At 31.2% G+C, this 16,598-nt stretch overlaps 1 protein-coding gene and 1 long non-coding RNA gene across 2 annotated transcripts; both read left to right on the forward strand.

The window, feature by feature from the left end:
* Positions 1-777: 777 nt before the first annotated feature.
* Positions 778-1,245, forward strand: LOC139841465 (uncharacterized). The gene is made up of 2 exons (XM_071831682.1): positions 778-1,135; positions 1,187-1,245. The coding sequence occupies exons 1-2, from the start codon at positions 778-780 to the stop codon at positions 1,243-1,245; spliced, it is 417 nt and encodes a 138-aa protein (XP_071687783.1).
* Positions 1,246-4,100: 2,855 nt separating this feature from the next.
* LOC139843365 (uncharacterized) lies at positions 4,101-8,634 on the forward strand. The gene is made up of 6 exons (XR_011757539.1): positions 4,101-5,552; positions 6,015-6,441; positions 6,557-6,602; positions 7,009-7,086; positions 7,920-7,997; positions 8,334-8,634. It is a non-coding gene; the product is annotated as an uncharacterized lncRNA (long non-coding RNA).
* Positions 8,635-16,598: the final 7,964 nt, after the last annotated feature.

Genomic DNA, 16,598 nt, shown 5'->3' on the forward strand with positions numbered 1-16,598 from the left:
CATTTTACTTCCATTTTAGGGCGGGGGGTTGAACATTGGTTCGTTGAAAGCAAAAAACCTAACTCTATTGGCAAAGTGGTGGTGGCGTTTTCATAACGAACAACACTCACTTTGGGTAAAAGTTATCACAAGTCTTTATGGGCGGGATGGAGGGTTGGGAAATCAAATAAACCTCGGGACCGGAAAAGGGTTAATTTGGAAAAATATTTGCAAAGTCGGGATTATCATTGAAAATCTCGGCATCCATTTTACTAACTCGTTTGTGAAGATAATATGCAAAGGTGATGATAGTTTCTTTTGGCATGACAAGTGGATGGATAATTATACTCTTAAGGAAAAATTTGGTAGACTATACAATCTAGACCGAAAGAAAGAAGCGTTGATCATGGAAAGGTGCTCAAAAGATCAGAATGGTAATATTACTCCATCATGGGACTGGTTACGGACCCCGAATGGCAGGACCTCGAACGAATTGCAGGCCCTCACCAACTTGCTGATCAATTTCAAATTTGCTGATGATAGTCGAGATATTTGGTCATGTGTACTGTTCCAGAATAGCATCTTCACAGTATCGATGATGTCAAAAATGATTAATGAAAGACTGCTTAATCCAAACACCGGGGCCAGTTCCACTGATCGAATTAATGTTCTTCCAAAAAAATCATAGTGCTCATATGGAGAGTGAAACAAAATAGAATTCCGGTAAGAGTTGAGCTTGACAAAAGGGGGGTTGACTTGGATTCGGTTAAATGTCCCGTATGTGACAATGACGTAGAAATGGTGGAACACATCTTCATTCATTGCCCATTAGCAAAAGATTTATGGCTTCGAGTTTTTAGGTGGTGGAATTTATCTCGTCTCCTGTATGCAAACATGGGTGAACTTTTTCAAGGTTGTCTAGATTCTAACCATCCCGAAAAAAGATCAAAATTGTGGAAGGCTATAGAATGGGTTTGCGGTTACATGATTTGGCGGAATCGGAATCTCACAGTTTTTCAAAAAAAGAAAGGTAGTGGACCAATGGCTCTCAATGAAGTTCAAATAAAGCCGTGCGATTGGATTTCTAGGCGTTCTCGGAGGCTAAATATTGTTTGGAGTCAGTGGCTTTTAAATCCCGGAGTGTTCGATGATCATGGTTGATGTCAATGTTTCTTTGTTTAGTGTTAAAAATCTTGTATGTTGGTAGCTTATGTTGATAGTTTAGGTCCTAAAAGCATGCTCTCGATTGCTTTTAGGGTGTTGTAATGTTTCAATTTTAATAATAAATATTTCTTTGCCTTGCAAAAAAAAAAAAAATATAATAATATAATAATAATAATTTTTATATAAATAATAATTAAGTTTAATATTAAATATTGAAAGTGAGACCAAGTTGTGGTATGTCATGGTTGTTAGTAGTTAGTGGTAGATTAGTGATAGAAAGAAAGTGTTGATATAATACTGATATGACAGTCACTGATACCATGACATAACATCATAGTTAAGAATAGTCTTACATGAAACTACTTCAATTCCCATAGGTAGACACCTAAAACAACTCATTATTAGTAACCAAATAAAATTCTACTATATGTGAAATAAAATCTTTTACAAACAACGCTGGTAAAAAGTCAATCCGGATTATTGATAAGTTTTTTTTATTTTGTGTTTATTTATATATTATATGTATATGTATACTTATAAAATATATTCATTTGCATCCTTAATTTAAGTTGAGATTCAAGAGATAAATCGCATCCCTTGAATCATGTGATGGGCGGGACAATCACATGTGATTATCAGCCTTGGATCACATGTGATTAACGATCAAGATTAAAACACAAAAATAAAGGAAGAGTAATTTGATAATTACATGTGATTATATTAATCTAAGGACTGCTAATCACATGTGATTGTCCCGCTCATCACATGATCCAAGGGCTGAAATATATCTCTTGAATTTTAACTTAAATTAAGGATGCAAATTAATATTTACCATATACTTATAATTATTATAAATTATAAATGTTCAAGTTTTACTAAATCAAGGAAAAATATTTGACGTTGAATTAATCTTCAAATAATAAGACATATTTTGATTTTGATTTTGATGGTATTTTATTGGATCACTACAAAATTCAATAGTGAATTATAATTAAAAAAAAATGCATTGATCTCACATTATCAAAGTAATAATCCTCTGCGAAACAGTGTGAGTTCAAGTTTCAGGATTGAACATATTTATTTTCGTGAAAAAATTGTGTGTGTATCTGATCTGGTAGTGTCTTAAAAGCAAGGTTGAAAAAACGCGAGACGGGGTCGAAATGGTAGCGACCTCAAAACGTTGCAACGGAAAAAACGGGGCCGAGACGGGGTCGAAACGGATGTTGACTAATGTTGACTTATATATATATAAATATATATTTACACATATTTTAGCTAAAAAACATTCGTTGACAAGTGTGTAGCTAAAACTGCTATTAGCGTTAATATAATACAAAATAGAATACTAAACTAAATCAATTTTGATTGATTTGACCGATTTATGACCGATTTTAATAGAATTTCTGACTTTTGACCGGCGTTGACTCAATTTTTCTGCATTTGACCTGAGTTTTAAACGTTGACCGGCTTATAAAAAAACGGGACGGGTCGAAACGGTTTAGTCACCAAAACGTCTCAACGGGCGTCGCAACGGACGCAACGTACGCTGTTTACAACAGTGCTAAAAAGAAACACACACACACACACACACACACACATATATATATATATATATATATATATATATATATATATATATATATATATATATATATATATATATATATATATATATATATATATATATATATATATATATATATGTATATATTTATTTATTTATTTTTATTTTTCAAAGTTAGTTGATCTATTTTGTAAAAAAGAAAGTTTTTCGATATCTTTTGGTAGCATTGAAGGGTTGTTCCTTTTATGAAAGTTGCCTCTTTTATCGTTGAGGAAAAAAAAAGGTAGTTGATTTTTTTGTAAAAAAGCATTTTTTCGACATCTTTTGGTAAACTTGAAGGGTTGGTTCTTTTACGAAAGTTGATTCTTTTAGATAGTATATAAACGAGGATAGCGCTTCAAACATAATATGATTAAATTTGCTTTTAAAAGATCAACAAACTTATTTATTAATAATAACTAGAAGGTAATGCCCGTGCATTACACGAATTTTCTCAAATTTCACTATTTTAAAATTCGTGTTCCGAATGGTTAGCGTCATGGCGGGAGTTGGTTGAAACATATTAACCTTGAAATAAAAGTTGATGTTGGTCCCATTATGCAAGTGGTCAAGTAGGATTTTGTGCATATGTTTTGTTTGCCACTATACAAATTTGCACATTCGGGTCATATGAACTAACATATGATGAAACTATATATAAACAAAAGTTTACTAAAGGTGGTCAAATGAGTTAACAAATGTTACCAAAATACATCATAAAACATACATATTGTAGTACGATCTATAATATACATATATTACCTTTCCATTTTACCATTAAATTTTTGAAGGTCTCTCTTTATGATTTCATATGTGACAATAACTAATTATATAATAATTGGAGTACATAAAAAAATTCTAAATATAAAAATGAACAGTTACGCATTACTACACCACACAATATAAAACTTATTAATAAAATAAAATTGTAGGTTCATAACATTGAATAACAATTGATATAACATTGAAAAACAATTGATATGAAATTAGCAATTATTTATTAACTATTATAATAAAGATATGTAACACCACCAAGAGTAATAAACGTTATAAACTTTTCAATAATTGTTATCTTTTTTATTTTCCTTAATTTAAATTTAGTTATAAACATTCATTCATAAAAAAAGAAAATTTATCTATCTATCTATTACATCATATAAAGCACAAGGATTACTCCATGTGTCACTCAACTAATCACTCCTTAATTAGGATAATCCACATGTTAAGCTCTGATTAGTGGAATTAATTAACTTTAACAATGCTCAAATTTCGCCACGTGTCATCTTAAAAATGCCAATTCCTTCATTTATCAGTATTTATTTACGAATAGGATAGGATAGGATAGGATACATAACCAATTACCCTCTCTCTCTCTTCTTCGAAACTGAAAAAACCCCAACATTATTTTCATCGATGATCATGCCCTAATGCCGCTTTAACTTTACAAGACACTACCACCAATGAATCTATTGCGTTATTCTCCACCAATCGGTATAAATTTCGTATATTATCTCTGAATTATTTAAATTCGCCGGAACTTTGATTATAAAGGTAAATGATTTGTATTCTTTCATCCACTCTTTCTTTCAATTTCAATCGACTGAGAACTGACCCAAAATTAGGGTTTTTGTTTTCTTCAATTTTATGCAATCGACTTAGGATCTGGATTCGTGGGTTTTTTATTAGTTGCTGTTTGAATAATTACTTGATTTTTTGGTTGCTGATTGAAAGTTATTTGATTTATATTATAATACAAAATGGATATCGCTACGATTCAGTTTTGTGAGGTACGTTCTTGATTTATCGTACGGATTTTCAATCAGGCTTTTGATTTTATTTCTTAGATCAAACGAGGATTCAATTCAAATCAGGTAATACTTTTTTATTTTGAATATTCCTTTGTGTCCTGTATACCAAAAATCTTCGTTTTTAAATTTTTTTACTTCAGTTATTGAATTTCCAAGGCTAATCAAAATACCCAGTTGCATAAGGATGACATTGATAAATTGAGGATTGTATTTTAACGCAATTTAATTGAATGAATTTAACATTTTTTTTTTGACTGAATTACTTTGATCATATTAAATTTCTTATGCATAAAGCATAACTAATTGAAAAAACAAGCAACAATCTGCTTACAATGGCTATTGGTTTATTTTTTAATTTTAGATGTTTTGATTTGATTTTTACAAACGTATGTTTGAGGAATAAGGATGTATTAGTTTAATGTTAAAATGTGTTTGCATATCAACTGTTCGAATAAATGCTTGAACGAATATATGATTAGCTGCAATTAAGTTGGACTGTAAAAAATGTTGATTTTCTTTTACACAATTAACTATGTGCCATAAGTTTCATTATTTGTGGCAGGTATTACCTATATATATTTATTAGTAAATTTATAAATTTTATATGATTCTCGAAGATTAATACATTTGTATATAAAATATCAAGTACAATATGTATATGATTATTGATTCATAAATTTGTATATAAAACAGTAAGTACAATCTACAGATGGTTATCGATTCATTTTTTTTTTTAAAAAACATGACTTTAACATCATAAACTGGTATGTGACATGTCGATTCATATAGAATATTAGAATATATATGGTTATTTAATGACTCGACATTATTTTGTGACAATATTACTGTATAACTATATGTGTAACAGGGTTCTAACTATATTTAGTTTTATATTTTGAATAACAAGATAAGGTTTTGATGCAGTGTTGACGGGGTCAAATCATGGCCGTGATGCAGCGTTGACGTCTAATTCTGCTCTTGGTCATGAGAGGACAATGGTATTTCTTGAATATTTGTCTTAAATTTTATACATCATAGAATATGGCTTCTTTGTTTCTAATGTGTTGGCTGGTCAATGGAGTTGGGTGACATGTTGAATTTAAGACGGGTCAAACGGGTTGGATACGTTGTGTGGAATCGCAAATGTACAAACACTTCTCATTCATTTTAAGCATTATGAAAAGATTTAAGGTTGCATATATGAGCGATAGCTGTATTATAATGATAAATGATATCCATATTAATACGATCTCACTTAATGAAGCTATTTAAGTAGTTCTGTGCATTAAACACATGTTACACATCCTACCTATTTGAACCATTCAACCAGCTTCCCCTTTAGTATAGTATATTATTCTAACAAATTTTACCCGTTTAATTAAAAATCACTCAGACCAACCATTTTTTAGGGCCAATTTATACCTTTGTTTATTTCTAACTCTAATTAATTGTTGTCTCAGGCTCTTAAACGTAGAAGTTCGGTACTAAATGATGATTTAGGAAGTGGTGGCTCACTACGCGGAACTCGACTTAAAACTTATCTCATATCACAAAGAGATAAAAAAAAAGAGCTTGGTTACATTGCTAATCAACAACTAGACTCTTCCTAAATGAAGCTACTGTTAATGAATGGTTATGAACCAGATTGTGACATCATGCATGACTCAGCCTCACACTTAGCCTATGCTGTTGTTCCAACTAAGTCCACTCAAACAGCCACAAAAATATTGCAACACCTCGAAACACCTACCCCAAAATAAATACATTTAGGATCAACTAAATCAGCTACTAAACTGACATTAGATATGCTTCATGGGCAGGCTCTTAAAAGCTTAGAGAAAGTGGAGTCACCAAAATTACCTTCTTACCCTCATGATAGTCATATGGGTAAAAAAAAATTTGTTTCACACTTTCACTATTTTCCCTTAAATCATATATTTGACACATCCCCATTTTACCACCTCTAATATGGGAAGTCTTTTCTTTTACATACTTGGTGCAGGTACATGTGATTAACAGCTGGTGCATACATACTCACCTTATTTGATGTAAGTTTCATCATTTGTTTTTTTATATAATACATTGCATTTTAAACTCAGTTGAAATATTTGGATTTGATATGTGTGTTTGCATTGTTTTGCCAACGGTCAAAGTATACACAAAGTATGTAAAATAGGAAAAACAAGCAATTCAATAGGGTTGTATGTGTCGGAAAACATATTTTGGGTGATGTCTATTGACCCCATTGATTAATTTCATTTAATTTGTTTAGTTAGGTCTATTAGTCGTCCATCTTCAAATATAGAAAACCTCTTAAATCACTTAATTTTTGATGGGTCATCACTACAATAATACAGTTTTTGTCGCCCATATGATTGCATTTCTGATATCGTGCCTCACATTTGTATACTAATCAGTTTGCTAACATTATTGTTTATTCTTCTTTTTCTGAAGGCGATCTAAATGAAAACAAATAAATAATGGACAAAGTCCCAGTGCCTTTTCAAAGTAAAAAAAAAAAAAGGTAAAAAGGTTAGTATCAACTCAATCTTTGTTTACACGTATAAAAAAACTATACATATACTCACCTATATGCACAATGTACAATACTACTTAATAAAAATAAGTCAACTTAGATGTAAAATGTGTCGAACCTAATCATTACTTATATTTATATTATCTTTGTATATGAGAAAACCTTGAACGAATGTGGATGCACATATTTTTGTGTTAGTCAACTAACATTGGTTAACTGAACCAAGGTATGCAACATATACATTCTAACACATAATGGCAGTTTCAATCTTAAAAGAAGTAAAGTGTTTTGGTGCTTCATTTTACCCGTTTGGTCTATTTTTTGTTATACTGCAAAATGTTGTTGAACAATGTCTACATCTGATTAGTGTTATTTCAGGTACAATAGTTATTTTACTTCTGAATCTTTGTATCAATTTCTAAGTTCATTTAATAACTAAAATTTAGTTCTAAATGTTTATAGTTACCAGTTATCTCATTTTAAGTGTAACTTTCTATTATTTTGTTGTACATTATCACAAAATTATTAAAGCCTATAATGTCTAGATGTTTGTAAATACATGTACTGCCATCGATAGTATAGTGAATGTTATGTGTTATTTAGGAATTCCGGTGTTGTTACATGTTTATAGGATGATCTTATTTTACTATTGTATAAAAAATTTTCATCATTGAACAATATAATTATTGTTATTCAGACTATAGAGCAGATTATTTTGTTGTTATAAAAAGAAATACTATATACTCATATAGATGACTTATCAACTGTTGAGATTTTCAGCAGGTCGAATTGTTGACACACTTATACTCATTTTCAATATTTCTTTCAGGGTCACAATATTGGAATCCGCACCAAACAAAAATTCAAGCAAAAGTTTGGGATTGCAGTAGTAGAGAATGAAAACTTGGTAATGACGACTTTAAACAATTGATTGTTGCATTGAAAATGTATTCATTCATAGCGTTTACGATCATTAGATTTACCACAAATAATACAAATACTATATCATTAACGAAATGATATAACTAATTCGCTATGTCAATTCACCTGAATTTTTTTCACCTAACTACTTAACTGGTATGTTAATTTTATTATTTGTTTCATTTATTATAATTGATTGATACGTATGTTTGGTTGTAAAGGTATTTGTGGTTTTTGGTATGTTTATTTTGTTGTTTGTTTCATTTATCATAATTGATAATTGATACAAAGTATAAATGATTCATTGTTAATGTATGTGTAGATTTAGGTATTCTACATTGGAGTTGAATCCAACAAATTTGAGGTTGATTGGAGACAATCAGGGCTACGCAAGGTTCTGCTGAATCCATGGATATTTCGTCAACCAAGTTTATACTTAAGCCTTAGTATCAATATAAGACTATTGGCTGCTATGCTGTTTTATTTTCAATCTTCATTTGATATTGTCATCATTAACTTATGTATTAATAATTACTTTAATTAGAGCCACCCGTGCAACGCACGGGCTCTCAAAGTCTAGTATGTCATAAATTATATGATTAGTTTCAATCTTTTCATTTTCCTTATCACAATTTTGTCATAAATTTAAAATTAAGCTATGACATAAATAAAACAATAGTTTCAAACTTTTCATTTTTTATATCTACATTGATAGATATCGCAACGCGCAGTCGAATTTGGATATACGTTGTTTGGTACCTAATATATCTAATAGGTTGGGTTGTTTGTTGTACGTGTATGTATATAGTATATGTATGAAATATAGCCCGAAATATTTAGTGTTTTTTTAATGATGTCTGTTTCGCGTATAGTTAGTCGCGTGGTGTTCGTAAAATTATTTCGAGTTGAACGGTGACCTCGGAAAAATTTAACTCGCATCGAGCGAGAAGAGAGGGCCCGTTAAAAATTCGGGTGGAATTAGTTTCTTTTATTTTAATAAAATTATATATTTACACTTTCAACCCCTGAAAAATTGTAAACTTGAGGGGATCGTTGTGTAAATTGAGCCAAAGTTGAGGGACCGATTGCAATGTGAAGGCAAACTCAAAACGACAATCCGAAACAAATATATATATATATATATATATATATATATATATATATATATATATATATATATATATATATATATATATATATATATATATATATATATATATATATATATGTGTATGTATGTATGTATGTATGTATAATTATTTATGAAAATTAATGTATATATATTATTTATGTATATATATATATATATATATATATATATATATATATATATATATATATATATATATGTGTGTGTGTGTGTGTGTGTGTGTGTGTGTGTGTGTATAATTATTTATGAAAATTAATTAAATAAATATGATTTATATATTTAAATGAATAACAAACATTACACCTATAATAATCATAATTATATAGATTATAACTGAAAAGTAATGATAATAAAAATAAAAATAATTATTATTATTATTATTATTATTATTATTATTAATCATAATCGTAATCATATTCATAATTATAATTATGAATAATTATTTATATCAATTAATAAAATAAATATTATCTATATATAAGAAAAGTTACACCTATAATAATTATAGTTATATGAATTATAACTAAAATATAATAAAAATAAAAATAATAATCGTAATCATATTCATAATTATAATTATGAATTATAATCATAATAATAATCATAATCTTAATGATTAATCATATAAGTTATACAAATATACAATATAATAATTATAATAGCATAATATTAACATTAAAACGAGAAGATTTGGACGAATCAATCCAACATAGAGTCAACCACGTTTCTTCTTGCCTTGTCTGCGGTTTACAATATTTTGGAATTGGTATTTTTTTCGATACCTACAAAAACAAACATACATATATTATACTTAATAATATGTGTACATATATATATATATATATATATATATATATATATATATATATATATATATATATATATATATATATATATATATATATATATATTCTATAATATTCTATATATCATTTCTTCTTCTTTCTTAAAAAAATTGAGAATACAACAGTACTAATATGGTGTACTCTTGTGTATGATTGATATGGAAATGACATATTTATAGGCTAAAAAAAGTAACTTACGTTACTCAGAAGATGAAAGGTTTATATATATTGATAAATAATTACTTAAGATGTATTTATGACATTTTTAATAAATATGTTTTTTTTTAACTTTTTACCTTAATAATTGTTAACCTTTTTTACTAGTCTATTAAATTGCATGGATAAATTTTATTGAGTTAACCGTATTTAATACACCATACTTATGATCCTAGGATTCAATTACTATATATATATATATATATATATATATATATATATATATATATATATATAGTACATCGAATTGGGACTCAACGGAGTCCATAACAGAAGGCTGAAGCTATATAATCAGGAGAAGCAGAGTATACATCATGCAAATTTATACAAATCTACTCGATAAACATGGTAAATCAGGGGAAAATCTCTTATCGCTCAACTTCACTCTTCAGGAACAACAAACTTGTAACAAGCCAAGGTAATACACTAAATACAGTGTTGAAATGCCAGCGACAAAGTAATCGGATACTATCTCATTTTGTCACTATCCAAAGAGTTGTTTGAGGATTTGAGCAAAACCCTGTCGATTAACCAATTTCTTCTTTAGTTGTAGGGCAGACATCAAATGATTTTGGAATCGACAACCATTTTAGCCATTCTAAGTAACCTTGATTTTCATCGAGAAGAAAGCCACTCAAAACATTTTGTTTGAATCTATGAGACAATTTTCGGGCAACATGGCCTAGTATTGCCAAATACATGATCTTTCGGTTTTTCTAAATAAATTAAGTAGCTTGTAACCCACACGACTACTTGCCATAAGGATGACCCCGAAAAGGTTTTGAGATTTGGGTTTGACCCGTTTGAAAGATCTGAGAGGTTTAATATGTTTAGAGAATCTGAATTCCACCATTTTCGAATTCTATCCCAAATGTCTAAGGCTACTTTTCAAGTTAAAAGAGAGTGGTTAAGAGTTTCAATTTCGTCGTCACATACCGGGCACCTAGTCGAGTCTAATTCGATACCCCGGTTATCAAGTTCAGTTCTAACGGGAAGTTTATTTTGTTTGGCACGCCAGATAAAGATGCCAATTTTTTGTGGAATTAGAGAGTTTATTATCGTTGGTACCGGATGGCGACTATTGGTTAATGAGAGCTCGGTAAGTAGGTCAGAGAGGGATTTGGAAGGAAAAAGAATACCATTACTGTAGAGACATTGGAATTATTTGTCGACTCTCACAGATTCTTAACAACTAAATGTAGAGACACTGTAATTATTTGTCGACTCTCACAGTTTCTTAACAACTAATTAACCTAGAATCTGTCACAATCCGAGATACTAGTTAATTCACCACAATAATAACCTAGGCTAGTGTCCCTCACCTAAATTAGAGATGGTAAAATAAAAGTGTGACCTAATTAAGTTCTATTGTCGTAAAACCAAGGGTAATGCTAGTGTCCCGCACATACCCACACAACTGTAAAAATAAAACGCAAATCAATCACCAATTATGCTGCTACATTAGTATCTCGCATGTAATTACATAATTTCCTTGATTACTTAGAGTGTTGAAGCATAAATTATCTACGTAAACTAACTGTCAATAATTACTCAAATACTTATGTGATAGATTCAAACCGCACAACTCAAATAATAATGTATCATTAAACTAAGCGCACAATTAATTAACTTCAAACTACTTAAAAAAACGATCAGATTTGGGTTATTTTAATATCCATTTATAACCTCACAATTATTTTCGCAAATCAACAGTTAAACCGCCAAACATCTAATTATAGTTTGGTGTCCCTTATGTAATTCATCGATGACTAAACTATGTGGCCACAAAGAATCTAGTAAAGATCATTAATTCATTGAACTATCGTTAAATAATCAACACCTTATGCGATAAAAACTAATTAGTAAACTTTAATAATAGTGTTTATTAAATCAGTCATAAACTAAGCTATTTACCAACTGTAAAAAAAATCAAAAGATAAGCAATACATCACTAGGGGTCAATCATCTAAGTAAATTCTAAGAATTTAACTACTCATGATCATATAAAGAGCAATCAAGAGCAATCAAACACACAGGTAAACAATAATCAACCATTGTATTAATCAAAATAAAAGAATAAGAGTTAACAAATGATTAGGCCAAAATTGAAACCAAAGTGTTAAAAGCTTTAGAACAATCTTGAAAAACCCCAAAATACCACTTTAGACTCCTAAAATTCGTAAAAATAAAAACTGCCCAATGATTTGATTAAACATGATATTTATATCGAGAATTCTAACATGTTGTGTACTTCATACTTCGTGATCGCGAGAAAAACTTCGCAACCGTGAAGTTTTGTGTTCCTGATTTTGCAACCGCGAAAAATACTTCGCAAACCTGAAGTGTATGTTTCTGGAATTTCGCAACCGTGAAAAATACTTCGCAACCACGAAAAAATACTTTGCAACCGCGAAACCTGACCGTAAATTAGTTGTCGGATCCACCTTGTTTGCTGAAATTTGAAGTTAACTTAGCTTTTAAGCTGAAATCTTGCTAAAAATCAAACACAATGCTCCTCAAAACTCTCTAGAAACAATCTCATCATTTTAACTTAATGAAGAACAAAAAGTCTTCAAATATACTCGAAACGATGATGTTGGAAATCGATGTCGGAAATAAATATATGTATAAATGGAGCAATATCACTTTACTACCCTTTATTTTTAAGCTGAAAAAAAGAAACATTACAAATGAAATTCAAATCTCTATTTTCTTTAAATCTTGCATTGCAGATAACAGACTATTCCTAAAACGTCATAACTTCCACGAGGAGTAAACTAGAATAGTTAAAAATCTATCTTTGGAAGCTCTCGAAACTCTTCTATTTTCTACCCACTGCTAAAGCTTCCACCACGACCCATGGTTGAAAATCACAATCGGTCCAAATGCGAATAAGTCTCCAAATACGACTAATATTTATATATTGAACCATGTTTTACAAAAACTATGTTGCAAATGAAATTAAAAGTTATCAAGCTTGTTAATGTCACCGTTAACCAAAATCTTAGGAAGTGATTTAAACTGTTGGTTGGTAGTTCAGACCATCTCCCTATGGAAGACACCATCGGACAAGGGACGAGGACCATCGGTCGATGGGCATAGACCATCGCCCGATGGTCACTGTAGATTAATATATATAAGGATGTTAGGTTACTTTGTGATGTTACACTCCCTAATCACTCTAGACGTCTCTTTTGTCATCTGCAATCGTCCCTAACCTACCCCAACCGTATAGCAACATTCGGCATCGATCTAATCTCTTAGAGGTTTGCTTCTCCGATCCCAAAAATGTTAAACGTATTCACATCAAACCAATTTAGTGTATTCCACCTCTAGATTACGTATAAACGTTTGATCTAAGATCCAAGCACCTTCAAAGTGGTATCAGAGCGTTAGTGTTGTTGATCCAAATGTTTCTGAGTAAAAATTATAGGTTTGTATTTGGGATTTTTGTCAAAAATAAGTTTTCAATTAAAAGTTGAAATCTTTACGTGTTTTGCTTGTGTTTCTAGGCTTGATTAGGTTTCTAGGTGTTTTACAAAAGTTGCCATCGTAAAATTTTATGATTTTCGTTTGCAAAATTTTATCTAAATCGTGTTTTCCACAAAACCCTAGTTTTTTTGCACAGATTGCTGAAGAACTACCATCGCCCCACCGTCCTTGACCCTCTGCGTAGTGTCTTCAATCATCCGCCGACTGTTTTTGGTCCATCATCCGATAGTCAATTACTTACATCCGATAGTCTACCATCCATCGAGGGAGTGTTTGTCATACCATAGGACCAATTGTCTCAACCTTCGAGCGTTTGTCATGAGACCCTCGACCATTTTTCCAACACCATCGCTCGATAGTGTTGTCCATCGATCGGGGGTCTCTCATCATACGAAAGTGTTATCATACTAGACCATCGAACGTTAGACAAAGACCATCGACCAAGTGTCAAACTTGGAGAACTGTTTAAATAATTTAATTTAAGTTAAATTTGAGACTATGTCTGAAGTTTTAAATAGTGATGAAGCTGATCACGCATTGGTTGGCGTATCCTCGAGTATTCAGAAACATTTACTTTTCGAGAATGAATCTGGAAGTGCAAACAAAGTTTCTAGGTTAGAGTCACTTAATGATTATGCAAACTGGAGATCACGATTTATTATCTGTTTAAATGGGATAGACACTAGACTATGGAACTATATTGTTACTGAGTATGTGTCCCCTAACGGTGCTGATGGTACTCCTAAGAAGCCATATGAACTGTCACTGGAAGAACGTGAAAACTATGCTTTGGAATGTAAGACATATGCAAATATAATTCAGGGACTTTCTAAAGACATATATCACCAGTTTAATAGCAATCAAACATCATCTAGTATCTAGCATGCTATTGAAACTAGTGCTCATGGTAACGAATCTTATATAGCTAAGAATGGTAAAGCTTTAAAGACCGAATGGAAGATTTTTGCTGCTTTGGGTCATTAGAGTTTAGAAGATACTGTTAATCGTTATCAACACCTTGTGTCTGAGATGAACTTCCAGAAAAATAGGATGCATTTATGGAACTTCTGGAATCACGTACAGTTGCATGTACTATGACACTTAACTATTTTATAGCAAAGTTGATGGAGAAGTAGTTGGATTACAACAATAAAAAGAAGAGACTAGAGACTATATAACATCCAAGTCTTTACAAAGGGCAATCCTCAAATGGTGTTAAATCACATGCACCACTGCAAACTGCTTTTATTTCAAATAAAAGTCATGCACTAGAAAAATAAGTATCATCCAAGTCATAGTGTTAGCTATCAAACATCCATATCTCCACCTGTTCATGAGAAACAATCACTGGTGTTGAAGACTGAGAACTTACATACCAGATCATTGGAGGTTGTTGAACAAGATATGGCGTTGGTAGCATTGGTCATTAACTCATACAATGACATGATGAAAAATGAGATCTTCAGTAAGCATATGGAATTCGAGGATTATCATCAAATAGATGAGGATGAGTTAGAAAGGATGGACATTCTTCGTGCTATGAGTAGTGTGATTATAAGGGAGAAGAGATATTTCAAGAAGACTGGACAAAAGAATCTTCGAGTTGGTAAGAATACTAAGTTTGGTTTTGATATGAATAAGGTTTAATGCTACAATTGTGATGAGTTGGGTCACTTTGCAAGAACTTGCTCAAAGCCAAAGAAAGAAGGATTCTACAATCCATTTCATAACAAATCCAAGGATAATAAATCCATAGTCACTATGACAATTTCAGATGGATCTAAGAAGATGGCGAATGATAGTGGTACACAAGGACATACGAAAACATATTCTGCTGAAGGGTATGATTGGTTAATTAGCACGTCAGATGTTAATGTTCTCAGGGCCAATGTAGTGAGGATGCTTAAGACAGAAGATGAGATTGAGTTAGAAATCCGTGAATGAGAGAAAGTTGGGTGTGTTGGTAAAACTAATAAGTGCAAGTTCTATATGTGCAAAATGGAAGGTAGAATTGAGAAAGCATGACATTGGCTAGGTATATTCAAAGAGGGTATGTGAATAAAAAAATGGAGGAGAAATTCAAGTGGGCTATGCATAATGATGGAGATGTGTGGACAGATGAAAGTAGTTCTTCCTCTACTGATGAGGAGTTCAGGTTAAAGTATGATTGGAGTAAAGACGTTGTAGAAGGGTTCACGGGTGATGTTGGTTCGGGTGTTGAGGAGAGAGAGCAAAAAGATAAGGTTCTTGATAAAGCTATGGATGAGGCATGTACAAATTTGGAGAAACTGGAGATTATGTTTGATGGTACGAGCTCAGAGTCTGAGTCAGAGTCATATTCTGAAAATATTGCTAAAAGAACTACGAGAAATTATGTATTCATGGCCAATGCCTCCGACAATACAAAGGTACATACTGAATTTTCTACATTCTGTGATAACTATGTTAGTCTAGAACAAGAGGTTACCAAGCTTCATAATCTACCCTTAGCGTGTACTGATTGCACCAGTTTAGGACAGGTTGTAGACAAACTTAAGGAAAGAGCTTCATCTGTGATAATTGTACAGACTTACAGAAGGAAATTTTCGATCTTAAAAAAAGAAATCATGACCTTCGAAACCTGTATGAAACAAACATGATCATTAAGAACAATGAGAAAGAGTAACGTGAGATTGTTAAGACTCTTAAGAATCAAATTATTGATCTTAAGCCTACAGTCATAGATAATCAAAAGGCCATCATAATGTATGTGAATGAATTAGAGACTGTTAAGAGAGACAACGAATCTCTTAAGATTAGTTATGAGACATAAAAGGCTAAGTTAGAAACCTGTCAAGAAATGTCTTATGTCACTGAATTCTTTGTCCACTCCCTTGTTGGTAAT

The sequence above is a fragment of the Rutidosis leptorrhynchoides genome, chromosome 4 (assembly GCF_046630445.1).
Source record: "Rutidosis leptorrhynchoides isolate AG116_Rl617_1_P2 chromosome 4, CSIRO_AGI_Rlap_v1, whole genome shotgun sequence".
Lineage (NCBI taxonomy): Eukaryota > Viridiplantae > Streptophyta > Magnoliopsida > Asterales > Asteraceae > Rutidosis > Rutidosis leptorrhynchoides.

Bases quoted from the DNA above. Each gene is read 5' to 3' on its own strand.
- LOC139841465 (XM_071831682.1), top strand. From the start codon at position 778: ATGGTGGAACACATCTTCATTCATTGCCCATTAGCAAAAGATTTATGG. The intron at 1,136-1,186 runs GTTGATGTCAAT...GTATGTTGGTAG, and splicing joins CGGAGTGTTCGATGATCATG to CTTATGTTGATAGTTTAGGT.